The sequence below is a fragment of the Embiotoca jacksoni genome, unplaced genomic scaffold (genome assembly GCF_022577435.1).
Source record: "Embiotoca jacksoni isolate LCO1_2020_lvr unplaced genomic scaffold, fEmbJac1.0.p SCAF_23, whole genome shotgun sequence".
Lineage (NCBI taxonomy): Eukaryota > Metazoa > Chordata > Actinopteri > Embiotocidae > Embiotoca > Embiotoca jacksoni.
The window spans coordinates 5,174,920-5,202,286 of NW_027185374.1; the positions used below are offsets into that span (position 1 = coordinate 5,174,920).

General features: G+C 41.8%; 3 protein-coding genes across 4 annotated transcripts in view; 2 read left to right on the forward strand and 1 right to left on the reverse strand.

Moving 5' to 3' along the window:
- Positions 1–16,216, forward strand: part of LOC138203501 (clathrin coat assembly protein AP180-like) — a 29,353-nt gene extending 13,137 nt beyond the window's left edge. Inside the window, exons 16-25 of the mRNA XM_069158409.1 lie at positions 2,190–2,288; positions 7,033–7,287; positions 7,507–7,581; positions 7,918–8,004; positions 8,853–8,921; positions 10,815–10,901; positions 12,265–12,326; positions 13,388–13,471; positions 13,573–13,684; positions 14,675–16,216. Coding sequence (XP_069014510.1) covers positions 2,190–2,288; positions 7,033–7,287; positions 7,507–7,581; positions 7,918–8,004; positions 8,853–8,921; positions 10,815–10,901; positions 12,265–12,326; positions 13,388–13,471; positions 13,573–13,659 — 905 coding nt within the window. The 3' untranslated portion in view covers positions 13,660–13,684; positions 14,675–16,216. The remainder of the gene's footprint in view (positions 1–2,189; positions 2,289–7,032; positions 7,288–7,506; positions 7,582–7,917; positions 8,005–8,852; positions 8,922–10,814; positions 10,902–12,264; positions 12,327–13,387; positions 13,472–13,572; positions 13,685–14,674) is intronic.
- A 61-nt stretch (positions 16,217–16,277) lies between these two features.
- The window catches only part of LOC138203500 (inactive serine protease 35-like), an 84,538-nt gene continuing 73,448 nt past the window's right edge, over positions 16,278–27,367 (reverse strand). The window contains exons 4-5 of one of the 2 annotated variants that reach the window (XM_069158407.1): positions 19,534–19,656; positions 16,278–19,029 (exon numbers count right to left, since the gene is read on the reverse strand). In XM_069158407.1, the coding sequence (XP_069014508.1) occupies positions 17,586–19,025 (1,440 nt within the window). In that variant the 5' untranslated portion in view covers positions 19,026–19,029; positions 19,534–19,656 and the 3' untranslated portion in view covers positions 16,278–17,585. Of the gene's footprint in view, positions 19,030–19,533; positions 19,657–27,367 lie in introns of those variants that run through there. The other variant, XM_069158408.1, reaches the window with a different exon arrangement.
- Positions 20,896–21,942, forward strand: LOC138203760 (leukotriene B4 receptor 1-like). Its single transcript, XM_069158769.1, has one exon. It carries the CDS (start codon positions 20,896–20,898, stop codon positions 21,940–21,942), a length of 1,047 nt encoding a protein of 348 aa, XP_069014870.1.

Consider the following 27,367-nt stretch of genomic DNA (forward strand, 5'->3'; position numbering starts at 1 on the left):
TCCTCAAGCTGTTCTCTTTAGTCTGAGTAGTCTCTTTGTTTCTCTCTGCCTTCTCTCTCCCCTCCCTTCACATACTCCATTGTCTGTTTTTGGTTCATAACGGGGGCTAATTTTAATTGGTTGTTTTTGATTTCTTGGTTATGATCGGCTGGCGTTGGATCCTTTTGCGACTGTATTTTGTTTAAAATATGGATTTTGTTTTTGTCGGCCAATTCTAAATGATCTGAAATGGGTTTGATTTGGATTGGACCTTTTTTTTTTTGGCTTATTTTTTTTCACTGTTCCGACGGTGACTCCGCCGGTTGTTTTGGTTGCTCTTTTGTGGTTTATTTTGCTGCCTTTCTTGGGGGATTTAAAACTGGTACTCGCAGAAATGGGCGATTCCTTGCTATCTGAACCCACCCTCACAGCAGAGCCCACCCCCTCCCCTGCAGCAGCAACGGCCACTCCTGCAGCGGCAGAACCCGGAGTCGCTCTAGCTCCTCCCACTAGCACAGCAGCCGCCACCTCCCCTGGCGCCGCCAATATGGATCTGTTGGGAGGTCAGTGAGCTTCCAGAAAATTCTCTACGAAGGATTCACTCTGGGAAGCTCAACCCAAAACCCATCACACAATATGATAAGACAGACGACTGCATGCTCAAACACAGACAGAATGTAGACAGAACTTTGCTGATTTGTCGCAGATATTGTTTTACACTGCAAGCAAAGTTGTATCATCAAAAGCAGTCACTCCTTACCGCATTGATGCACACCCTCATCACTTTCTGCTATCAACTGCTTCAAAATGGAGCCCCAAATTATTTCGTATATAAATACATATGGAATTATAAAATAAATCATCTTAATGACTCAATGATTTACAAAATAGCTTCCAGTAAAAGAGTGGCCATTTAGACAGGCAGCATTTGCATCTCGCTAACAAGAGTTAAATTTGTTGGCTGCTATTGAACTTGCATCTTGGAAGTCTTGGATGACAAGATGCCTTGTCATTTATTCAAAGTAAGGTTGTTCTGTGGTGCATATCCCAAAAAGGCTTTTGTGCGTCCTTTCAGGAGGTACCCAGATATTTCGCAAGATTCTGTGACTCAGATCACAGAGCATGCGCGTTACCGTCTTTCTCAAAGAGAAGCGCATGTATGGTCAAAACTCTCACAGACTGATGTAGATGAATTCCTGTTGGCACATGAATAGGATAAAATGAAATAAATACATCATGGCTCTTTTAGATTTTTCAAATGTTTTTGCACTAAATGGATCAAATTGTAATAATGAAATACCACCCTTTTGTGGGTAATGTATTTACGGTTTGAAAGCCGTTCCTTCTCCACAGAATTTTGTTGCACAGCTCAGCGTGTTTATGGGGGCTTGGTCTGCGTTCTTACGCGAGTCAGGGGACAGGTGATTGGTTGAAATCGGACACCATGACTTGAGAATCAGCATTATGAAATAATAATTTCTACAATGACAGAAAAAAACTAAATTTAGCTGTGTTACTATAAACTAAGAGTTTCAAGAAGTTGAGTTTGGGTCACTAATAGGTTTTATGCAATTTCATGTGATAATTTATTTTACAAATATGACCAATTTGGGGTTCCACACCAAATACACCCTGCAGAGTTACAATATGCATATATGCACAATCTAATTTTCTTTCCTACATGCACACAAATAGACACACTAGAAATACTCCACCTACTCACTGCACACTCACCATTCGGCTTGCACATAAACATTCTGCTACACCCATTCTCCACATGCGTCTTGTTTGATAGGCAGACATGCTTTTCTTTGACCTCATTGAAAAGCAATTCTATCAAACCCTGTCACAGCTACTGCAGCTACAGATGGCAGCTATAACATTTGTAGATTTATGGCTTATTCGGCTCTTTGTGCAGTAGATTTATCATTGCTGTAGTGCCTCCTGTCTGTACTCCCATTTGTCCATTCACCTGTCAGTCATTAATGTCACATAAAAATGCTGTACGTTTTTTTTTTACAGTTGAACACAGTGTAACAACAGTCACTGATTTATTTTTATGCTCAAATGCTTTCCTCATTTTCCTGATGTTTTATTCTTCCCTCCGCGTGTTTCTTGACTACTTCTTTTCTGTTTTTATCTGTATTTCTACATCTATGTCCGTCTCTCTTGGTGTTTCTGTCCTCCCCCGGGGTTTATGTGAACTTCAGATGCCTTTGCAACACCTGCTTCTGCCACTGAGGCCTCTGCAGCAGCAGCTGAAGGTGGAGCTGCCGCTATGTCCACCCCAGCCACCAACGCAGGAGCTGGTGGGTGACTGAAATCTGTCTGTGTGTGTGTCTGCGAGGGAGTGTGTGTGTGTTTGAGTCAGTGGCATACATGTTTCCTAAGTGCCTAACACTGAATAAGTTCTGCTGCGTAAATCAAGAACAGCCTTACTTGCAATTATTTTATTAACGTCTTTATCTCAAAATCCTAAGTTAATATTTTTTTTTATTTTTTTTTTTAACAGTATCTTTTTCCATGTTATCTACATGGGGAGGATTCTCATTTTTTACGAGGGCCATTCAGCCTAAATTTTTTAGCACAATATCCTGCATGTAAACATCAAGTCTATACTTAGTTCGTTTAAGACCTTTTTACATGGTTGTTTTTATACAAGTCAGCTGGAAACATCAAAAATTCAGCCAAAGATAAAGGTTTCGAGAATTTGTGAAACTAACTTTAACTTAATTAGCTACAGGAAATTGCTAGCTGCAACAAAATCTGCAGCTGCTGGCTTTTGTTTACCTGACTGAAATCAAAGACCCAGAGTTTCAAAAATCATTGAGCATTTAAAAAAACAATTACTAAGGAGTTTGCTCGTAAACTTTTGGAACTCAGCTAAGCTGGGCAGGTGTAGAAACAGTAACAATGGGTGTCTCGGTCAATGAAAAAAAATTTTTTTTTTTTTTTTTTTTCTATTTTAGACACCCTTTTTGTGGATTATGTGCAAATTAAAATCTTGCAGAAGGAGAGACCAAGCGCATCAGTCTCTGGTTTGAATTTCTCATCCGAGACAAAAACACTAACGGGTTATGGTCTGTGAATACTTGGATTTGCTGTGAACTGGACACCAGATAAACTTCAAAGTGGTGAAGCGTTAGCAGCAAGGCAAGTGGTTCCTTTTCTATTGGGCTATAATGTAGTTGGTGTCTGTTAAACGTCTTAGAGAAGTAGCACACGGGGTGATCTACGCCCTGCTGGTTTTCCCGCAGAGGTACAGCACCTGCGCCACATGCACTCGTATCGACCGCGAGTTTATAAAAGGATGGTCGAAGTCAGGAGCAGCAGGGACTGGCGCACTACACAACAAAACTTTCACGGAATTAAAAGAAACTTGGCATGCGGAGGACCAAACAAACGGTTTCAGCAGACTGACCAGACTGGTCAGAGGCGCAACAACATCGGAAAACTTCCGACAGAAACTTCTATAATAACCGCACATGCCAAGAAAGCGTCGTAAAGCTCTTTTTGTCTGTGGGACAGGAAAATCAACTACTGCCACACCTTTGCGGCGACGGGACACACCTGCCCTTGGCAAACTTTTTTTTTTACCTTGCCAGTTGCCTTGCCAAATTCATATTTGGCAATATTTGCAGTCAGCGAGTGTCGTTAAGGTAACATGGTGGCACCTGTGTAGGCCTCTACCAGTGCTACAAATACCAGCCTTGTTTCATTGTCTCTCTCTCAGGGCTCCACATCTCTTGGTTTGGTTCGGTTGACTTTATCTTTCACCTTCAAAACTTGCGTACATATTTCTCTCCCATCCATGCGTTACATTCACCACTGATGCTACTCATCTTCACAACTCACATTTCTGCTATAGTTTAACTTTGTTGACTTTAGATAAAACTCTCCACTGGCATTTCAACCTGTCTCATCTACCCTCCTCTTTGTCACAAGCATTGAGCCGGTTTGTGACAAGTGGGGGCTCGTCCGCTCGTCCGGTAGCCATTTGTAAAGAGTAGATTAATTTGAGTTTAACAGCCTTTTGTGGTGGCTTGGCCCGGATTAAATTGGTGTATTGCAAACCTCTTTGGCAGACAGTGGCAACTGTCTTGGTTTGTCTTGTAGGAGTGTATGTTGGTGAATTGTTTTGGATGACGATGTCAGTAGAACACATGATTTGTTGTTTGTTCACCATCTTTTTGAGGAGGGGAAATGTCAGGTTATGTTCCTCTTTAGGGTGCTTTTTAGGAGAGTTTGGTAATTGGTCTCCTTTTTGTTGTTAGTTGTGTGTTTGTCTGGGTTTTTTTTTGTGTTGTCTGTTCGAACAGAAGTACTTTTCCCCTGTTAGGCTTGGCAGCGGGTTCCCCTATGGGGCTCGTAGTGTTTCAATTAGGCGGCGGCGAAGGTGGGCGGAGCCATTGACTCGGGAGCACCTCCGTGGCTGTGAGAGGGTCGCCGGCTTTCTGGTTGGTTTATTCGCCTGGCTGGTTTGCCGTGCGTAATTACCCCCCATCACTAACTGCACGAAAACTAGGGTTGAGTTAGATCGCTAGCTCAATGGTTGTAGTTTGCATAGGTAAAGGGGAGGGTCTCTTGTTCACTTTTTACCCCAGGTTTGGTTTTCCCAAGTGTTCCATTCAAGGTTTGTGGAGAAGTATTTGCCTGCTTAGTTGTGAGGATGGCTCTACTTGTAGCTAGATGTGTTCAGAGTTGATGACCACGAGGCCTCGGGGCAGTAATCTCCATCGTATCTGGTTATATTCCGTTGCCTGCTTCCCAGATTTGGTGACTTTGATTGGTATACTTTACTTTCTGTTGAAGTATAATGCGGATCCTAGAGACTGGTCAGATTCAGACAGTATCATGCTGTTGCAGTGAGTTTGTTTTTCACCTTCAAATAATGTGGCGTGTATAAGTTGGAAGTTTGGTCTGGTAACTTTGGTATAGATGTCACCACTCGTGTTTTGGGCTTTTGTGTGAGCTTGGTTGTAGCTTGGTTTCCTCATTGTGTCGCATCATGGCTAGAGAGCCGTTTGTTTAGAGGAACCTTTGGGTTAGCTACTTTGGTTTGATGCTCAGGTTTAATTCCAGATTTGTGTTTGGTTGTTGGAATTTGGTCCAAGCAGAGTGTGGCGATTGGGTTTACCAGCCACGTGTGGTGGTGGATACTTGTGATGAGCTTGGGTGCTTATTCTGGATCTACAGCTTGATAAGTACAAGGAAAGTTGGAAGTTGAACTTGATTTTGTTGACCATACTCACTTTTGTGTTTCTTCAAAGATCAGATCTGCAAGTTGAGGTGGGTATTGTTCCTGTAGCCGTACAACTTAACAGTCACTAGATCAAGGGTGCAGAGAATGCGCTATCCTTTGTGCAATACTTCTAAATCCCTATTGTTGACTGTTTCTGATTTCCATTCTCGTCTATGATAATCTCTGCCTTTCATCCTCTTAATTTGCTTCTCTGGTACCAAGGTTGCTGAGGATGTAGGGATGGTGGGAGTCTCTGGATAATGGCAGCCCGGAAAGAGAACAGTATTACGTGTGGATCGTGGGTAACGTATAAACTATTTGACGAAGTTTGGGGGCAATTTCGTAATGTTGTATTTGAGTGTCGGTGTTTATCCTGTTTGTTTTTTGAATGGGGTTCTGAGTAGGAGCCCGTTTTTATGGAGGGGTGTGTTACGACCACTCCCTTTCTGTTTGCTGTGGCTCATGTGGCCTATTCCAGGGCTGCTACTGTTACTGTGGTAATCAAAGACAATGCTCTTTGTCTCTTGTCTTTTAAAGGAAAATTTTGATACTTTCTGTCAAGGAGAAACTTGCTTCTGGCAGTCGTCTGGTTTTATTTCCGGGTCAGTTGTGGTTTGTTCCTGAGGTGTGAAAGTGATCACTATTTGCTCCAGTTGTTTGTCATGGTTCTGGTTGAACTGACTGGGCCAGCCTGACAAACCTGAGTGTCTGTCTCCAAGTGAGTGAGGGAGTGACTGACTGACTAGCTGAGTAAGTGATGAAGTACACCATTGGTCAGCTGAGTGTCATGTGACTGAATTTTCAAATCAAAAGCTCTTGTTTCAAATTAAAATCCCTCTAGCCTTCCTTACACAGTCCAGCAATATATACTTTGCATCAGTGGTTCTTAACTTGTGGGTTGCAGGGTCATTTTGAGAGGGTCGTGAATGTGTGTGGGAATTTTTTTAATTTTTTTTTTTTTTTTGGGGGGGGGGGGGTCTAACTTTTATTGTGAAGTCTACAGAACCTTTGCTGCTTCATTTTTATTTTCAAGGACATACATTTCTCATGACGCCACGTGTGCAGTCACCAATTGCTGCCAGCGTTGTCATCTGAGCATTTGTAAACAGGTTTAGGATTTAATAATGATTAAAAATGATTTGACTCTTGAAAGATGATGAGCAGTCACTTGTTTGAAAGGCTTTGGTAATCCAACACAAGTTTTATTTTTTATTTAATTGTGTTGTTAGGCCTAGTTGCACATTTGTTTCACTTTTTGGGGGTTTATTTAATATTTTTAACAGCGACTTGAAGGCACTGTGTATTGCTGCACTATTTTTTGTAATATAAATTTGGGTGGCTAAAAAATTTGGGTTGTGACTTAATGACCAAGGAAAAACATGGGCCCTGAGGCTGGACCAGTTCAGAGCCACTGCACTAGGTTTTAGACAAGTGTTGTTTCATCACAGATGCTATTTTTAGACAGACAGAAGGAGTGTGTTGGAGCTCTGCACGTTTTCTCTCTCCAGTGGGAAACGTTTTTTTTTTAGGTACTTGGCTTTGTTCCAAACATCTTGGAGAACCTACCAGTTCCTGTGTGTCTCCCAGTTGTTTCTGTCTCTTTGTGTAACCTCAGACTGACTCAGTGATGTTGAGATCAGACGTCTGTGGGGTATCAGTCAGACCCCTGATCTCAACATCTAAAATTGCCAAAATAATTTCCTCTGCACTGTATGTCTAGTCTGTTTTGTATCAAAGTTATTGTCTAACACTCCCCTTCCTCTCCATGTGTTACATTTCTGTCTCACCCCAACCCCACTGCTTCCCCAAAGACCCCTTTGCTCCTTCGGACGGGAGCACCAACACAGCGTCTTCAGGTCTAGACCTTTTCGGCATGATGACGGTGGAGAATAATAACCCGGCCAGTTCGCTGGACGCCTGCTTTAGCTCTGTGGTGCCCTCCTCCTCCCCCTCCCCTTCCCCTTCACCGCGCTTCACCTCAGCGTCCAGCACCATCATCACCACTGCAACCATTTCAGCTCCCATAGCCCCCAGCCCCGCCAGCCCTGCGACTGACCTTTTCAGCGGTAAACTTTAGAGATGTGTGTCACTGTCTTGTCATACTTCCTGGCTCACTGGTCTGATGCTGCTTGCCATCCTCTCTCTTCTCCTCCCCTCTTCTCACCCATATCGCATTTTGCTCTTTGATTTTTATCAGGCTAATGTGCACACGTTTGCAGCTTTGAGCATCATCACCATTATTAAGTATTTTAATATTCGTGTTTTGGGTGCGCATGTGTTCGTAGATATGTTTGACTCCATGCCAGACACAAGCTTCTCCAAAGCAGGCTCCACTCCCAGTGCTGACTTGTTTGCAGCAGGTACTCCTTTGCACTCTGTTTGCCATATTGTGTGCGCTCCTATTCTTCATATCCTGTCTTGCTGTGTCTGTTTTTGTCAGCCTTGTCTTTGGCTTTAATCAGCGAAGAAGAAAAGGAAATTAGATTTCTCTCTTATGGGTCTGCTAAAGGCTATCGAGCTGTCTGAAATGTTTACCAAACGACTCTCACCTCCTTTCCTATTCCAGCATGTACTGCGTGCACTGCAACTGAAATTGATACAAGGGCATTGTGCATTCAAATAAATCGCAGTGAAGAGCTTGTGTGTATTTGTGCGCATTTGGGGTCTAAACATCATCTCCACCTTGCCTTCTCCAGCGGATGTGTTCAGCTCCCCCGCCCCCATCCTCTCCACAGAACCCCCACCCAAAATTGACACAGGAGCCATCATGAACCTGTTTGGTGGTGGGTAACTCACGAGACTGCCTGAACTCACTCTGCCTCCCTTATTTATTGAAAACCCTTCACAGAAGAGAGGGGCGTAAAGTGGAACAGTATAAAATTTGGTTCTGTTTTGTTTTATGTAGGCTACTCTTGTTATTCTTTGGCTGTCTTCTTTTGGGGTGGTTCATGGAGGCTTTATAACCCTCGTGTTGTCCTTGGGTCAAAATGACCCGCACCTGTGTTCAACCAAGTTCTATTTTATTTCTATATTTTTATATTTTTTTGGGATCATTGTTCATCATTCTTTAAAGAAACCCTCACAGCCTCCTTGTCACCAATGATCCCAAAAAATATGAAAATAAAATAGAACTTGGTTGAACACAGCTGTGGGTCATTTTGACCCAAGGACAACACGAGGGTTAAGCAGATGCCTGAGATGAAGTTTAGTTGTGTGGAAACAGTATTTTTTTTTTTATGAACTGCAAGTAATGACTTCTTGTCTAAAGTCTATATTCAAAGTTGCAACAACGTGGATGGCACAAACATAACTATGAGCTATGAACATGTGTGAAAATGCACGTACAAGTACTGTGACTGTTACAAATGGAAAAAGGCATTAAGATGTGTGTGAGTGTGTGTGTATGCGTGTGTATGTGTGTTTAATTGTACTTACTCAAAAACAAAATGCTTGTGATTATGTAATCAGTTTCTTCTCTAACTCTCAACATTTTGTCTGGTATTACTAGCGTGAAGCCGAAGGCTGATTATTACCCTTCTTTGCCCTTATGCTGCGATGGAAACTGCTCAACCTACTTCCCCCCGGCACGGGATCCTTTGGTTTTTTTTTTTTTTTTTGGTTGACCTACCAGAGTCCACAGGAGGAGATGGCCCAGCTGCTGCTGCTGCTCCCGCCGCCCCCGGTGCTGAGCTGATGTCAGGTAAATCCACAGATGTGTGGAGAGCCAACCTGCATGTGCACAAAGGAGAGCAGATCAACATGTTGCAGACAATCCTCTGAAATATTTCCATTTCACTGACTGTACTGGAGTCGTGGATGAATTGCTTAACAGGCATTATGGACACAGGTCAAAAGGCCCAAGAGGTCTGGGGGTCCCCTGGGAAATAGCCTGTGCTTGAAGTGACTGTTTTTAACATTCCTTCCAAACTTATGTATGTATGTCAGACTTTCCTTTATGAATTTTCTATAATATTTTCCATAATATAATATCTTTGGAGAGGAATATCAGGGATATTTTATATTTAGTGTGAAATAAATGCTGAAGTTCAGCTTCAAACAGCAGCTGCACCTGAGATTTCTGCTGCTCAAAGGCCGTTACCTCATAATTTGTCCATGACTGTAGCTTTTAATCACATAAGTTCTTGCATGATGCCGTGTCATTGTCTTTGTAACACCATTTCACTTCAGCACAAACTTCTGACATCTTCCTTTTATAATCGTTATGGCGGTGTTTGCCTGCAACACTGGTTGTTCCTTTATTTGTCAGTAACTGTTTCCATTAACTTTGGTAATGGTTAATGAAATAGTTTGCTGTAAGCTGTTTCACAATTTATTTATTTACCCAAATACACACTAAAAAAAACACACTTAATGTTCTTTGCACAGAAAACATAAAGTGTCATTTTTTGCTTGACTGCTCATGTTAACATCATCATTGGCTCGCTCCGTTTCAACATGACTATTGGGGTTATTCGTCTTCGGGGAATTCCTCCAATCTCTCCCAACTTTCACAGCCTTGCAACTGGTAACTGTGGTAACTGTTACCATGGCAACATGGACCCCTGCTCACCTGGTTCCTGGTCTCATATTATATAACTGATGGTCTGCAATACTACTGCTTTAAGGCTTAACTCTTTCTCTTCTCCTCTCTTTCTATCATTCATGCAATAACCTCAAACGGTCTCATCGTCGCCCACTCCTTTAAAACCTCACTGCATTTTCTTCTCCCCTCTCTCTGGCATCTGTGCTTTTTACTATCCTCTCCTTCTCTCTCCCTCGCTCTCTGTCTCCATCTGGCTCTTGGGCTGGCTCATTTCTTGCTTCCTGCCATTTGATTGGGTGAGTTTCCTTGCTCTTTAACACGCTAATTTCCGACAGTGCGCTGCATTGCAGTGGTGCACGGCACGCTCAGCTGCACTGTCCCTTCCACCACCAGATGCTTGATGGTTACAAAGAGTGTGTGAAGTAGGAGTGTTATTAGGTGCTTATTTAGCAGTTAACCCAGCTCCACACTAGCTGCAGTGTTTTGCCCTCATCAAAACTTCCACAGCGATCACAAACATGCAATAAATGTACCTTCAAACACTGAAAATGTAGACTTGACCCTGTGTTTGATGTTATCATGGAAAGGTGCAGTACTGCCACACCATACGGTAACAAATTCAGGTTTATATTTATTCTGCATACATACTTTAAGGATGTCAAGTTCTTATTTCCTATCTCCATTTTGTAAATGATCATGACAGATGTCTCCTGTAGAAAATGGGACTACATCCTATTTTGTAGTCTGCACAACAAATCCATTATCATGATCTAAATTCCCTGAAATTGGCCTTCTTACTATTTGCCAGTGATGATACCTTCTGTCTTATCTTAAATTAACCTGCTCTGCACAGTAGTTCACATTCCAAAGCTTTCCTCTCCTTTTTGTTGTCATGGAGACATCCATTGGTTGTCATGGTAATCCATGTAAGGAGGCCTGCTGCTGAGTTGTGGTAGAGTGTGATGACAGCTTGCATCGATAGGTGCTAACATCTCCCTCCCTTTTCCATCCTGTCCTGTCTCCCCACCCCAACGCCCTTCCCCGCTGTAGTATTTGATGGTCTAGGGGATGTAATGAAGCCCACTGTGACCCCACAGGCGGGGGACATTGACACCTCCATGGCAAACATGGCAAGTAGTAAGTAGAGATTTAGATGAATATTTCTACATGATTAAAAAGGGATAGTTTGCTTTCTGGTGGAGAGTTTGATGAGATGATTGATACGTGTCTCACATTGATAAATATGAAGCTGTAGCCAGAAGCTCAATATAAAGACTTGAAACAAGGAAGACCCTGATTCTGTCAAATTATAAGTTTACCTTCCAGTAACTTCACAAATAAACACAATGATGGACAATAATTTATTCTGTAAAAAAAACATAGGGGTAATGTCATTCTTCAAATATCACTGGGGGGTTATTTAGTCTAACTGATCAGAACCAAGAAATAGTTGGTAAAAAGCTCAAAACCTAAACATTACCAAATAGTAAATTGGCGTTTTATCATGTTAGTTTTTATCCAGATCAAACCAGTGTGATAGACCGTCTTAATTAGGAACTTTAGATGTGCTGGTAGGCCGATTTTGTTTCCTTTGGACAGTCAGGGTCGCTTTTTTTCCTCTGTTCCCAGTCTTAATCAGGGGTGTAGTGCTATTTGTTAAAGTACTGGAGTTCACTTATGACATAAGAGCACACGGACATGCACACTGTTAAGTTGCGGCTTGTTGTAGCCTCGATAATTTAGTCACTTTAATCTAATAAAGTCAACAATATAAAATAGTTGTAGTAGTTCTGGATTCCTCATTTAAAGTGTCATCTAGGGTGATTTTACTCACAACAAAACACGTTCCTGCAAATGTTTCACAATAAAACCCTTGTTAAGAAATTAAAATGGAGAAAATGTAGCAGATCAAAAAGTTTAAAGTCGATGTCGTGATTTAATCAATACACCCGAAATGTCAATATCACAACTTGGACCATTCTCTTTGTTTTTATTGACTCTCTTGCATGACATAAGGTTTTAGAAATGATTGGATTTTGAAGCACTACAAAATTTAAATCAATTTCAATCAGATGAAGAGAACTGTGAACATTTTATTTCCTAATTTGGAGGAAAAAAAAAAGTGGCGCAGCATCATTCTGCCGCAATCTGACAACACTAGACCTCTGGTCTTCATGCTCAACTAACTGCAGCCAACATATATATACTGACCTACTCCTCTAATTCTCTGTATCTGTACTTACTGTATCTCCCCTATAAAATTGGCACAAATTGGCAATTTTGCATTTAAGTTTTTTTTTTAAAATGCCAGTATTCATGAAACGTGTTATGCAAGCTAATCACCTCCCACTTCTAGGTCTATCCTTGAAAAGACAACAGCTTTACTCAACGCTGTCATGTAACTTACAAATGAATTGCAGTAAATCTAATGTGTTCATGATAATGTAAATGAAAACAGTGATTTGCAGTACCTCGTTCTCTCTCTCTCTCCCTCTCTTAGATCTCACGATGGGAACCCCAGCAGCCCCTCAGGTAGCTCCCCCCAGTTGGGGTGCTCCCATGGTAAATGTTGTCTGTGTCTTGTAGCATGGAGTGGAGCGGCATGGCAGCGACAGCACAGGGCATACCTGTTGCAGCAATCACAAGCATTGCCTTCATCTGGCTCTCCAGGTTCCAGGTGTAAACAGAAGGCTAGGAAAGTGAGAGGTGAAGCAGTGAGAAAACGTAGGAAAGAAGACACCGTATTCCAGCCAACCCACAGCAAGTACACAAAACACAAGACGCTGATGGATCTAAAAGTCTGTAATACTGCCCTGGACATAGAGCCAGGGGCAGGAATTCAGGCAGTTTTATCATGTTGTCTGGTTCAAAAGGTTTTTTGTATTTCTGGAATATCTACTGGAGAGTGATGAAGTGGCAAATGAAACTGCCAAATTAAGAAGCTGTTGCCTGGAAACAGCTTCTTATTCTCTTATCTTTATATTTTCTTGCCTGAAAGAACTCTGATAGAGTCCAGGCAAGCTCCCCGGCTCTGCCCTTATAGCTGAAATCACTGCTTCATTGCCACATTTGCATTGTTGGCAACAACAAATTTGACACTTCCATCTGAAGGCTACGTGCAACAAGCTCTAAATCCTTGTGCATGTGAGAATAAAGAGCATAACCTCACAGGTGAGGTTAGGGTTTTGTGGTGGCGTGTCTTCACTTCTTGTGTGACAGCTTTTTTTTTTTTTTGTCCAGCATTGCCGTGTCTTCAACATTACCTTTGTGTGTCAGTAGGAAATATTCATGTGTTTTGTACTTTTTTTTTTTTTGCATTTGTTTTGCAGCATCGCTGTCTGTGTTATATGTAGTTTAGTAACATCCCACCTCCTCCTGTCCACCCCCTTCCCTCCACACCTTTAGAGCAGACCCATGGGTGTTGGTCCTTTTATGGGGACTCAACCCTGCTTCACCATGGTAAGACCAGCAGTCCAGTCCAGTAATACCCAGTGTGGACATTACTGGATGTTCATGGACAATCACCCCCTCCCCCCTCCCCCTTAGGTGGCCCTCGCACACCCATCGGATAGCACACATTTTGTCTTACTGTCTCTTTTTCCTTCCATCCGTCTCTGTTTAAGGCTGGGGCACCAGCGGCTGGAGCTCCCATGATGCCCATGGCGAGGCCAAGCTTCCCAGCCCCGGGAGTGACCTCTGGAGCACCGGTAATGCACTCATCCTTTATTGGATTAGAACACTTTAATGCACAAAAGTTACAGTTTCTCTCCAAAAGAAGTGCGAGTGCTAAACTACGATGTGTCTGCAGATGTCTCCTGGAGTGACCCAGAGCCCCAGAAAGCCTCCACCACCCAGGAATGCTCTGGATGACCTCAATATCAAGGACTTCATGTAGACTGACTGACCCATAAACCCCCAAGGTACACGTGCTGTCTCCGTACTGAACATATGCTAAGATGACAGATGAATCATTACTGTAACCGACAGTACTATTTGCATTAATTGCTCTGATCAAGATGCACGATCGTGTACACTGTTGGGACGATTATTGAACTAAAATAGACAGCTGCAGACTAATGTTAAGAGTACAGCAGGCATGATGGTGCAAAATTCTTTGTTGGACCACACAACAACAAACACATGTGAGTCATGTTTCCTGCAGCAGTCATGCCACCTAACAGAGTTAAAGCGCCCTGAATGTGACATTAGTGCAGGGGTTTCCGGCCTTGAAGATAAATCTGAGGGCTCACAAAATTATTTAGAGGACTGATGTTTAGTTACAGTTTTTTTTTCTTCTTACGAACAGACCAAGATCACAGGCAAATATCGGGAAACTCCAAAGTTTTTACCAATCAAAGTATATTTGTTGTTTGTATGTTCACTCAATTTGTGAAGGATCTGATCAGTGTCAGTTAGGCTCAAGATGAAAATGAAGGATAAAAGTCAATGGGTGTGGAGCTTACCAGACATCTGTGGCCTGGTTCTGCTGTCTGCCTGAGGCTAACAGCTTGGCTACATGAGCTGCTTCTAGCATAACGCATCCAATCATTGACCAAAGTGGCATTGGTCGGATTGTATGGTGGATCATATAGGTGGCAGGTTTTTAATTAAAAAAAAAGAAGAGGAAGTGTATGTGCTGCAGTGCACCTGTAATGAAATACAGTTTTGTAAACTGTAAACATTTAAATCGCTCGACTCCTCAGGAATGTGATTTAAAGGAAGATATAACACGTTTTGTGATTGTATCCCTGTGAATTTTTCTAATGTTTTTTCTCATCTGAGAAAATAAATATTGGTACAAGTTAAGGAACTCTGGCTTGATTTGAAATGTCTTTTTCTCCTAACTAACTAACAAACTACTAATTTAACACGTGCTTAATGACGATGAATTTTCTTTCCCGCCTTTGCAGGTTTGTCATTGTGTCTGGAACTCTGTGGATGTGGATGTGGATGTCTGACACCCCCCCCCCACCCCCCTTCAGCCAACCAGCCATGAACTCTTCGAACTTTACCCTCTGACTCCCTACCAGCCGCGACCCCTAAAAAAAAAACCCTGCCTTCCTTATCTAATGTTGTAGCACAACTGTGAATGTGAACCCTAGATACAGAAAAACTGAATTCCGTTTACGTGTGTGTGGGTGTGCGTGTAATTCAGTGTTAACCTTTACTTAATATACTACGCAAAAATGAACAAAAAAAAATAAATAAATGTGTATTTAGATTCATTCTGGATTTTTGGCGTATCAGCTGACTTGAAATGGTGGATATATGTTGGTTTCTTTGCGCATCTCCCAGACGAGGACTGTGTCGTTAAATGTGGACTGTGTTCGGTGTAACTTCACTGGCCAACACCCCTCTCTCTCTCTCTCTACCCCCCCACCCCCTACCCCCCCACACTCCCAATTGTCCAAACTAATACTGAGCTATGTTTAATGTCATTCAAGACTTGGTTGTACCTATATCTGCTTGGCCATCCATCCTCCCACCTGTCTACTTCAAGTTTTTGGAGGACAATTCTTACTCCAAATGTACTTTAACACAACTTGCACTGGAAATCTGGACTTATCATCGAGCACATCAAACTGTGTTCGGTTTTGTTTTTACTTTGTTTTTTTTTAGGGATTGTATAAAACATGCAAAGAAAATTGTGAACTGTGTTCAAATTGACATATGCATTTTAGACTATTTTAAATGATAGATTATACATATTTTTCTTTAATCTTGAGTTTTATTTTGAGTGAAAAAGTATCATATATTTTTAGTTACATTAAATTATATAGTTGGAAAAAAAAGAAGACAAGTAGGCAAAAGAAGTTTCCCACTTTCTTTGTTCAAACTTCTCAATCTGTAACAAGAGACAGTATTGAGTGGCAATGTTGCCCGGAGTGCAGAGTGTGTACTGTTGTGCCCCCTGCTGGTGTGGAGTGATAATGCATCATAGCGTGCAACACAGGTCAATCTGGGAGGCATTCTAATACTCTCAAAGAGCTCCTTTCCTTGTCTCGGCCTCCACGCATGTTAAGGTGGAAATCAAAGAGACTATAGGAAGCAGTTGTGTAAGTGATTGGGAAGGGGCCTCAGCTCTTTTTGGGTCAATTGTGATGCAGCAGTGGTTGGTATATTTGTTCACATGCTGCCACTGAAGTCTTAGGGACTCGCTGTAAAGCCCTCAAGTATACGCTGGATGTTCTGTGTGTTGTTTATTTCCAAAAAGTGACTGTATCTTAATCCATTGTGGAATTAACAAAGTGTTGAAAGAAAAATAAAGATGAGTATGACACATAAAAATAACAAGAATGTGGATAAATACTGATTGCTAAGTATTCATTTAAAGGCTGTGGTTCGTTTTATTTTTTTATTTTTTTGGTTATTATGGATGGCATCTTCCTCCCTCCCTCAACCCCACCTGCATGTGAGTCTAAATGAGATGCAATAAAAGACAAATACACTGATCCAAATGACCCTCGTGGCTCATCACTTATCTCTGCTCTGGTTTTTGTCAGCATGGGTTTTAAATTTTCATACTTTTTTATTTGTTGTCACCAAAAATGACTCAGGTTTTCTGTTTTTGAAGAAGAAGAACAAGAAAATATGCATTAAAAACCTCCTAAAAGCTATTAAGAAACAAAATTACAATATAAACATTATATTATTAAGCATCAAGAAATGCATGTACATGCTGCATAGACCCAATATTCCTTTTAACATGTAGTGGAACTACAACCAACTTCTCTAAATGACCGGATAGGCTGAACAGACCACGGATCCTGAGCCGGGGACGACTGCAGAACCCTTGGTTTTAAGCTTGGCTTCACAGACTGAGGTGTATAAAGCTGCTCAGAGTTTTGCTCTTTTTATTTGTGTAAATCTTTTTTTTAATGATAGAAATTCAAAGTTCAAAATAATTGCATATTCTCATTAGTTTGAATCTTCCTAATGTTTGTAATTTTCCAATTTATATGAATCATAGAAACAATAAGCTGTAAAATGCAAGAATTCTAGGGTGTTTGAAGGACAATAAGAAAACAGAGAAATTAAAGTCATTTGAAATACATACAGTTGCTAGTACCCTTTAAAAGGAGCACTCCACCAATTTTGCACATCAGATGTCAGGTGTTTTGTGGACTACATATGGAAGAGAATTGTGTAAAGTTATAAGGGTTTTTTTCTGAAGGTATGACCATATTTGTAGCCCGCTCCTCATTTCTGCTTAAGGTTAGATACTTGAGGAAACCTCGGCTGCTATCAGAATAATTTACCACAATCTCCAACCAAACTATGGGTGGTTAAGTTGCATTATGGTTAATATGGCATCATGTTAAATTGGCAGAGTATTCTATTAAGTCAAATGTTTTATTGGAATCTGCATTGTTATGACATACAAATTCTTTTATAGGAAATCCACAGATACGTATCATAAAATTACATCCTTCTGGAAGTGACTTACAATTAATATACAACATAGACTATACAAGTGTTGTCATTGTAACTATAGGGGAAACAAGCTTTCTTCTTGCATGCCGTAATATAAGAACATATAATGTTGAATAGGATGAATAATAGGTAGTCTTCACGAGGTGCAGTTTGGAGACGTTCTATTGGCTGTTCCAGTGCTTGAGGAATGATGGCTGGGTTCTTATTTTACATTACACTAATCCTAAAATGTACTTTTGTATACAAACCTAAATCCTATTTTTTACCAAGAATTTGGTGAGTCAACGGTGAAGACCATTCCTTTGTAGTTTTCACGTGGTGCCCCCGGTCTTTGAGTCTCTTAGAACAACAGATCTTTTCCTCTTGCAGATCCATTGTTCTGCAAGTTCACACTTCTTTACAAAGACTTGGATCTCCGCGGATCCAGTGGCAGATCTGGGCATATTTGGAAGGGGTGATCCTCACTGCGACATTAAAGTCCCGCTGTTCACCTCCCTCCACCTCCACCCACTGATGGCCTGAGAAGACCCCAATCACCCTCCTCTGCCACTTCCCCTTTCTGCCTTCATGTCCCGCTTCCTGTTTCAGACGAATGTAAACACCTGCACCTGTCGCACCGGGCTGCGCATCGCAGTGCTGATACATCAAGTTGTCAGACTCCTTTGCGACTGAGCAAAAACGATAGACCACCTTCTCATCTCCACTGCCGTCCAGCAGGTGTTTGTCAGCGTCATAGCCTGAGAAGTGGATCCGTGTCAGGGGTGCAGCCGAGGGTGCCACCCCGAGCTCCATGTGCTTCTGCTTGATGGGTCGTTTCAGCTCCAGAAGGGCGTAATCATAGTCGGGGGACACAGGATCGGTGGAGCTCTTGGTGAGGATCCACCCTTGAGGGATTTTGGTTTGTTTGACTCGAGTCCAACGAAAGACAGGTTTCTTTCTGAGTGCAGAACTACGTCGTATACGATTGAGGCTTTTTTGTTTCCCTCCGCCTCTTCTCTCAAACTCCTTGTTTCCACCATCAGCTGCTCCCCCCTGACCATCTTTTCTTCCTCTGCGCCTCCTACCTTCACCTTCCTTTCTTCCTCTCGCTACATCCACTTCGATATTATTCTTCTCTTCACCTTCCTCCATAAGCTGCACCTCTCCTCTCTCCTCATTTGTGTCGCCCTCTCCTTTCCTGCCACCCCTTCGTCGCCCTCCTCTCCTGCCTCCCCTCCTGCTTTTGCTCTTGAGCTGTAACACCCCTACTCGAAGGCTTCTGGCACTCTCTCGGTAGTCCCTACCATCATGGATGCAGTGTGCTGCTGTTAACACGTGTTTTGGCGATACCAGGACTCCAGAGCAACCTGATGAGAGGCGGACTGCAGTGGAGAACGGATAATTGGTGATGAAATGGGAGTCTGAGATCACAAAGCGTCCATCTGCTCCGTAAACCTGCCGCTTCCTGCGGGTACGAACCGACGAGTGTGCCGGTGTCCCTGTAGATGTCTTGTTTAAACCCTGCAAACTGATATCTGTATGCGTGCGAGTGCCATTTTCATACATTGTCTCATATCCCAGCATCCTCTCCTGCTCAGTCTGGTCCAGCGGTGGTATGCTGCTTTGACACTCTATTCCGCAAAGCATCTTTGTCCCTTGTCTCTCTTCATTCTCCTCCTGTCCTCTGTACAAAGGTGCGTCTAAAAGTGCTGTGTGTGTGTCCAACAGCTGCGGGAGGCTCTGTCTGGTCCACGTGTACGTCTCGCTGCTCTCATTGTTGCCTAAAACACCAGAAACTGTCGGCACGGCTGCACAGAGCAGCGCAAACATTAAGTGTTTAAGGCCCATCCCACTGAAAATAAAAAAGAGAAAAAAAGAAATTGTGAGGTGTCGGCAAAAAACCTCTCTCTCTTAAGTTTACTTCAGAAACAATCAGCCAGCAGATGGCGGAAAACCTTCATTTTGAAACAATAAATAAGTGAGCAGCAAAATGTTGTCTGTAATACTTTACTGTAAATTGGTCCTTCTGCAACTGAATAGGCTCTCGTTCAAAATTCAAGACATATCATCATTACTGCGTGCAATACCTTTTGTTAATTGCCATTTCACAACACAAAGAACATTTTGGCATCACTATATTATAATAATATATAAAATCTGATCAAATTCTAGTTATAAAGCTTAAAAAAAATGTCTGAAATGTAAGAGAATTGAGATTGTGGCACAGGTCATGAGAAAATTCAGATTGTAAATATTATGAGGAAAAGAACTGACGTTTTATTTGTTATTCAGTGCCTAAATAAAACTGTCACTTGAAAAAGAGATGCAATAAATATAAAATATAAAACGTTCCTACCTGCAAGCATTCAAAACACACCTCTAAAACTTCCAGTAAATGTTCTTCTTCTCATTAATAAAAGGGAAATGTTCTCTCTCTATCCAAACGACTTCCAGCAGACTGGTTCCATCGTTTCCTGGGCTAAAAAAAAAAAAAAACCGGAGGCGTAAGGAGAGGTGGCGTGCAAGGTCCTCACAGAGATCCACATCCCACTCTGATGTAGACTGTTTTGTTTTTTTCCCCCTGTAGACAGACAGGAGGGGGAGCCAGCCAAGGAGCATGAATGAATTTTTTTCATCATGTGATGGCATTACATTTCAGTTAAAAAACGGAGCCACGTGGAGACATTTTAAGTTAGTTTTCGTAAATATATATATATTTTTTTTTTACCACGAAGGAAATACGCACAGAACCGTGATGCTTTCAAGTGAAAATAAATTCATTTAGATGTGAGGATATTTACAAAGAGTTCTGCTTTTGAGCGCGTGTTTATTCGACGGAGATTCAATTTATGTCACGTGACGTTTGAAGTGGGGTCCACACTCACGTCACGCATGCACGACTGCAGGGCAGATCTGAGGAATCTGTATTTTTTTTTTTTTTTTTTTTTTTTTTTTTTTTTTTACCCCTGTCGGTTTATTTAGACAACTGGCCCGCTGCTCGGTGCAACAAGATTTCATTCAGTGCAGGAGCTCCTCTTGGGTCCCTGATTGGATGCTGCGACTCCAACACACACACAGTTTTACTGACAGACTACCGGATGTGTGAGCCTTTGCAAGGATGGCAGGATTTAGGGTTGTTATGAAGCATGGTTTTTGTGTGTTTGTTTAAATCACCTTAAAGATGTTACTGAACAGCAGTTGACCAAATAATCTCACCACAAGGTCCTGTAGTGACTGCTCTAGAGTTTTCAGTCTTACATGATCAGTAGGTGGAGATGTCAGTGATCACAATCGTGTTTCTATGGGGTCAAGAATGAAAATTGAAATCTCAACTATTCCAACAAAATTTAATGATTGCTTATTAAAAATAAATAAATAAATAAAAAGGGACATTATGAAACACTGGCTGCACATCCTTGTATGAAAATGAGTGCTCGGGTATTTATTAATACTGCCATGTAGGTGTGGTGATACGCTCCACTTGCAGGAAACAGAATATATCGACACTGAAGTGCATCAGGTTATGTTACCATGCAAATCCTGCTGAAACAAAAGATGTTCATGTATGATTTCAGTTCATTTGCATGAGCATACATTATTTTGTCATTCGCTCCTCTTTGGCTGCATTAAAAGCGGAACATCTTTTTTCCTCTTACTGGCTGCTCTCCTTCACCATCATCACTTGCTCAATGCACAACATTGCCGGCCAGCTCGCAGCATGGAACAACTCAACTCCACTGTGGTCCCTTTCAACATCTCCTCCACTCCTGGGCCTTCTCCTCATCTCTCCTCGGACTCCCGTGGTGTGGCCCCTGCGATTTTGATGTGCCTCTGCTTCCTGCTGGGATTTCCTGGAAACATCGCTGTGGTTATTGTCAAACCTAACTGGCAGCACCTGTCCAGTGTGAGCCAGAGTTTGATGCTGAATCTGGCAATATCAGACCTGTTCAGCCTGCTGACTCTTCCGCTGTGGATTTACTCTTTACTCTACAACTGGCCCTTCAGCCTGGTGGCCTGCAAGCTCCTGGTGTACCTGGTGAACGGAAGCGTTTATGGCAGCCTGCTGACTGTGACGGTGCTGAGCGTCCAGCGTTACCTGTTGTTGGTGCACCTGCACAATTGTTTCCTTATAGGAATAAGGAAGCTGCTGGCTCTGCTCTGGCTGGCTTCACTGATCCTGGCCACCCCTGTTCTAGTGACTCAACAGCTCATCACAGATCGGCGCTGGGTACGCTGCAAAAGTCAGTACTCTTCGGAGGCCTCCTGGATAGTCATACTACTGATACAGTGTCTACTGGGATTCGTCTCACTTTCCGTCATGGCATTTGCATACATCCGCCTCCATAGAAAGGTGAACCAGGGAGCCTTTTTCAACAATCCACAGACAACCAGACTGGTTACCAGCATCATCGTGGCCCATTTTGTCCTGTGGGTGCCGTATCATATCATTAATGTGCTGGGGGTGGCCGCTATTTCTCTCAAGAACAAGGGCCTGTTGAACTTTTGTATGAAAAGCTGGAAGATTGTTACACCACTAATATTTGTTAATAGCAGCCTTAATCCCCTCCTGTATGCGTTTGCGTCTCGCAGCTGCACCGTATGCAAAAAAAACACAAAAGTTAAACAGAGAAGCCTCAAATTCCCCAAAGCCTGTTTTTCAGATAGCAGACATCGGGACACATGCAGGACCTCAACAAGCACAGCACTCAGAGAAATAAGTTTTGCCCTCATCAAACTGTCTCGCGGATCTCATCTCCTTTGCTGAGACACACAGGGTGTAGTACGCTCTATTTATCACTCCAAGCTGGGGATGATTTGTGGTTTAATGAAGTTTGAGGTTGAGCAATATCTCCTTTCAAACCAGCTCTGTGCTGATAACAACTGGTCCTCAGCCAGAGTTAGACAAATAAAAGTTTGTTGAAAATGATCCAGGTAAACAATCAAAAGATTCAAACTAATGTTGATTTTAAATTGAATTGAATTTTGGTTACATATTTTGCTTAACTCAGGTTATAATATAATTTCCATAAATATTTTTTTTCTGCAACATATAGTTTTGTTTTTTTATGTTGACTGAGAAATAATGCAAATGTTTTTCACTCATAAAATGAATTGTCTGTCTGCAACTAAGCCTTTATGGGAGAGATCCGGGTCAGAGGAAAGGACAATTAATGAAAAGATTGAATAAATGTTTGCATTGGAGCCCATCCAGTGTCAGGAATGACCATCTGTCTCCATTGTTTAACAGCAGACAGACAAGACGAAGGATAAAAGACAGGGAGAGTTTGCTGCACTGAAGCAGATGTGTTAACTCGCGCACTGATCCATTCCTCAACACTGTTCCCTTGTGTGTACAGATTTCCAGGCAGATCTTTTCAGAATTCAGAAAATGTCTCATTACTACGAATTATATTTTTATATTACTAATGTATGCACTATGAATAAGCTGCATTTCCTTGCAGCAGCTGTCATGTTTTTTGGGGAGTCTGAGCTTTAACAATGTACAACATATTATGTTCTACGAAATCTTACTCTATAAAGTAATTTACTGTTGCTGTCAAAAAAAAAAGAATAACATTATTCCCTTCAATATGTCAACTATTCCTTTAACATAGTACACACCACATCAAGTACACGACATTACACCTGATAATTACCCACTTTGTCACCTCTCTTTTTGTGTGTCTGTGTGTGTGCTCACATTACATTGGTCCGGGTGATGTTTTCAAATGATATAGGCCTATGCAAAGTGCACCAGAAGAAGTGAAAGTATAGAGATAACGTCCAGGGAACTTCCTTGTTATTGTTAAAGGTTTCACTTAATTTTCTTAACAAACTCTGTGACTATACTTATTCACTGTACACATAATTTTCAATAAAACCCTCCATTGTTCCTCCACTGATGTGTCTCATTTTTGGTTCATCCATGTTGAAATCTTCTCTTTTTTTTGTATGCTCCGTGCAGCTTTCACTTCTTGTGTTTTCTTTTCATTAACTTGCAGAGGGACTGGAACCGACACCAGCGCTGATATTCTTGGTGAACCAGAAGATCCAGGGGGTCTTCCTCTGTGTGTGTGGCTGAGAATCGGGGCTCTGTCCTGGGGTAACTCTGCGGATCTTGCCCTCAGAACCAGAGGTAATGTAATCATTTATGTTCTCTCCTCAGGCTTTGTGGACAGCAGTCTGGATCAACTTGTAACCTTTTCTGTACTGAACTGTGTCTAGACACCACTGTTAGTAAAATGAATCCACCCAAAAAGGGTCAGGACTACTGCAGGAGAGCGTGTGCGTGTGCGTGTGTGTGTGTGTGTGTGTGTGTGTATGTGTGTGTGTGTGTGTGTGCGTGTGTGTGTGTGTGTGTGTGTGCGCGCGCTGTTTGTGACTCAGTAATTCCCCCAGCTGTTCCTTTGGGCCCAGGCAGGGTTTTCTCTGGCCTCTTCTCTAAAAAGAAAGAATCCCTTTCCCATGCAAGGATGACTTCTCCTCTACATTCTCTGTATGTACTCCAGCCAAGACTCTCACTTACAATTTTTATGATGTGCAACACACAGTTTTGGTCATCAAAATGGGGTTATTTTGACCCTTGGCAGAAAATAATCTGAAGTTGAAAACAATGAGGCACATTAAAGAGTATCTGCATGATCAAAGTCTTCTGTTGTGTTTGTGTTTAAGAATATGAAAATCAAATGGTCTGTAGGTGATTTTTTTTTTTTTTTTTTTTTTTAACCATCATCTCTTAATGCACCAGATGAAGCTTGGTGGAAGGATGTGTTCAGCTACATAAAGCATTAATTATGGTATAATTATAATCATGATGCCCATAAATCAGAGAGCATTCTGTGTAAATAACATTTTAGTCACGAGAAAACAATCCAACTCACTGATGAATCCATCTAATCAGGGAGGGCTTACAAAAATAACACAAAGCTTGTTCCCATTTTTCCTAAACAGTCTGATAAATGACATTTCAGGAAATTTGCTTATTTGCTTTCTTCCTGGGAGTTGGAGAGAGAGAAGACAATATATCTCTATTATGTCTGCACAGCAAATACTGAAGAGAGGAAGACAGCAGCTGGTTAGCTTCACTTAGCTGGTATGGAAGAAGGAAACAGCGAGCTTTGCTCTTTCTAAAAGCAACAGAATTCACTTACAAGTACATCAAAAGCTTACCAACCATCTTGGGTGGTAAATATGAAGCTCCTGTGAGTTGTTAACTAGCTAGTTTAACTAAATGCAAAGACTGGAAACAGCTCACAGGGACAACACCAAGCCCAGATATAATCCTGCAGGGTAGAAAAAAGATGAAACGTGTGCATTAGTGACCTTTAAAGGGGCTGACAAGACATATTTTGCCACCTGGCATGGAGTGTCCCCTCTCTGTTTTCAGTCTTTATGCAAAGCTAAATTAACTCACTGTTGCATGAGAGAATTATCCATTTCTTCTCGGTAAGAAACATGCATTTGCCAACATAATTCATTGAAGTAAAGATGTCAATTTGGAACTTTCAACATCAGAATTACGAGGTGCGACTGTTCAAGCACAGTAAGCAAACGGCCCAGGGGGAGGCAATATCTTAGTATTCAAAATTATGCCGCTTGGTCAACATCAGCCCCTGAGTTTTGTGACCACTGTTATGGGTACATTAGGGATTTTACCATGGACCTGAAAGCAGCTGAAGATGCACATCAAATTTAGTGTCAAATTTGGGAAATTGGCCGTTAAGACCCTTGAAATGCTTCAGAAAGCCTGAAACAATGAAGTGAGCGAAGTGTTTTGAGTGGCAGAACATCACTATCTAAGACCGAAGAAAGCGAGTCAGAACAGGAGTGCAGCAGAGAGCACGCTGGTACTTTTCTTTGACATTTGCAGGGTTGTGCACTGTGATTTCGTCCGCCAGGGGCAGACTGTCAACGCCGAGCTCTAATGTGACGTTGTGAGGCGTCTGATGGGAAAACTTTCAGAGCAAACAACTTGAACTGTGGCAAGATGGTAATTGGGTTCTCCAACATGACATTGTGACAGCTCACAATCTGTTAAAAATGCACAAGTTTCTTGTCCACAACAACACAACAACACAACCATTGCTCCCAAATCATCCTTATATGCTATAGGCAGCAACTTCTTTATGTTCACCAAAATGAAATCCAAGCTGAGGAGTCCACGAGATCCAGCGTGATTTGCAAGTGGTTCTTTATTGCTCCAAACGAGGGAACTACTTTTAAGGGGATGGCGGACAGATGCAAATCAGATACGGTGTTCGGTTGGAATAGGTTCAATCTGAAATTTTTTAATCACACCTGATATAAACTACAGTCAACCTGAAATGAAAAAAAAAAAAAATATATATATATATATATATATATATATATATATATATATATATATATATATATATCTTTGTAGAAGATAATTTGATTACTGAAAATGTGGGAACTATGGAGAGGAAATAAGGTTATTGTGGCATGACATCATGAGAATTCTGTTGGATCTTTTGAGGACTAGAAATAACAGTAGTATTAGTGCCCTGGGACTGTAGATGACTCATTCTTGCTTGCTCATTCCTCACTTCTCACGCATCTAGAATTAACTGCCCTTTCCCCTCTCCTCATCCTGCAATTACTAATCGTCCCTGTGCTGTGCTGCCCTTTAACTCCTTTTTCTTTCAGAACTCCTTCCTTTCCATATATTGTTTCTCCAGTCTCCACAAAACAAAAACAAGACAACCCCGTCTCCTGACAAGAAACTGGCCACAGCTGGTAGTATTCAGAGAGAAGCCAGGCACAGACAGAGGAATGAGTGAGGAGATAGCAAGGAGGTGAAAAGGAGGTGGTTTACGTTGGCTTACTAGATCTCTGTCTCTGTGAGCTTTTCTGATTCTCATCCAACCATAATTCTTACTTTTAGACGGGTTCTGCAGTTAAATGGAAATTCTCCCCACAGCACCAATTAAAGTAGAATATTATGGTTTAGTGTGACCTGCTGGGTTGGGGATCGTAATATTTTGATATTAGCATTTAGCTTATAATTTCAAATTTATTTTCAAAAGCTTGTTTTAGGGGAAAAGTTTGTGGGATTAAATGAATAGAAAGATTTCTTGAGATGACTGTGTGGGTGTGTTTGGTTAATTAATCATGTGCATACATGTGGCAGGGTGAGTCATTTTATATGGACAAAACATTCCAATTGATTTGCAAGTGCATGCGCTGAAAGCTATAATTATGCTATAACATACCGACCTTAATGCATCATAAAACTGGATGAGGGACAATATATCTACATTTTGTTATTATAAAACGACTGTTGCTCTGATAGCTTCTGAAATAACTAGGAGGGAGTGATGGTGGATATTTGGCTTTTTCTTTTAGGGGTATACAGGATGTAAAGTCACGTGACCAGTACATATCTCTGCTGACTGACATGGTGAACACGGCAAATAAACACATAATGCGGGCATGTGTTGAAGCGCTCATCAGTGCAGCAGGTGGTGGCCTCAAGCAGGTGCCAAAGTAATGGTGACATGAAATGAAAATGGACACGTATGCAACAACAGTGTTCTTCACAATACGTGCTAACAGACAGAATGCACACAGACATGAATTTTCCCACACAAAATTTGGAGATGATTTATAGTCTTATGTTGGCTGACAATAAGAAACTACAATTACTGCCTCACAGCTGTAGGTCTCTGCCAAGACGTCGGATTGCGGTGTGCATCCGTGTCTGTCCCGACTCATATAATGTACAGCACGTAATGAGGACTTTGAAGGAAACCTTGTACGTTCTCACATGCTTGGCCAATGACGTTGATGCTGACGGAGCACAAAGTTGTTGCTTTGACAGTAGACAGTTGCTGAAGTATGGCAACAAGCAGTTCACGACGAATGCCCAGATGGTGTACTTATAATGGTAAAAAACTGAGTGTGGAACGCTGGACACTTCTCACCCTCTTCCGCTATGTAGCCACGGTGGCTACGTAGAGTTAGGGAGAAACCACAAACCTATTTTCTAGCTACGACGGCCGAGGGATCTGCAGCTGTTGCCGAACACTACACGATACCAATGGAAGTTGTGCACGTCAGCACAAACATTTTCTTTTTCACGAGCATTATACTGCTGTCAAATAGGCCATCAGTATTTTTATTGTGTGCATGAAACAGGGGACACAAAAGCATGTTTTTTTAAAAGGTAA

What these genes read in the sequence shown, in the direction of transcription:
- LOC138203760 (XM_069158769.1), top strand. Translation starts at nt 20,896, where the DNA reads ATGGAACAACTCAACTCCACTGTGGTCCCTTTCAACATCTCCTCCACT.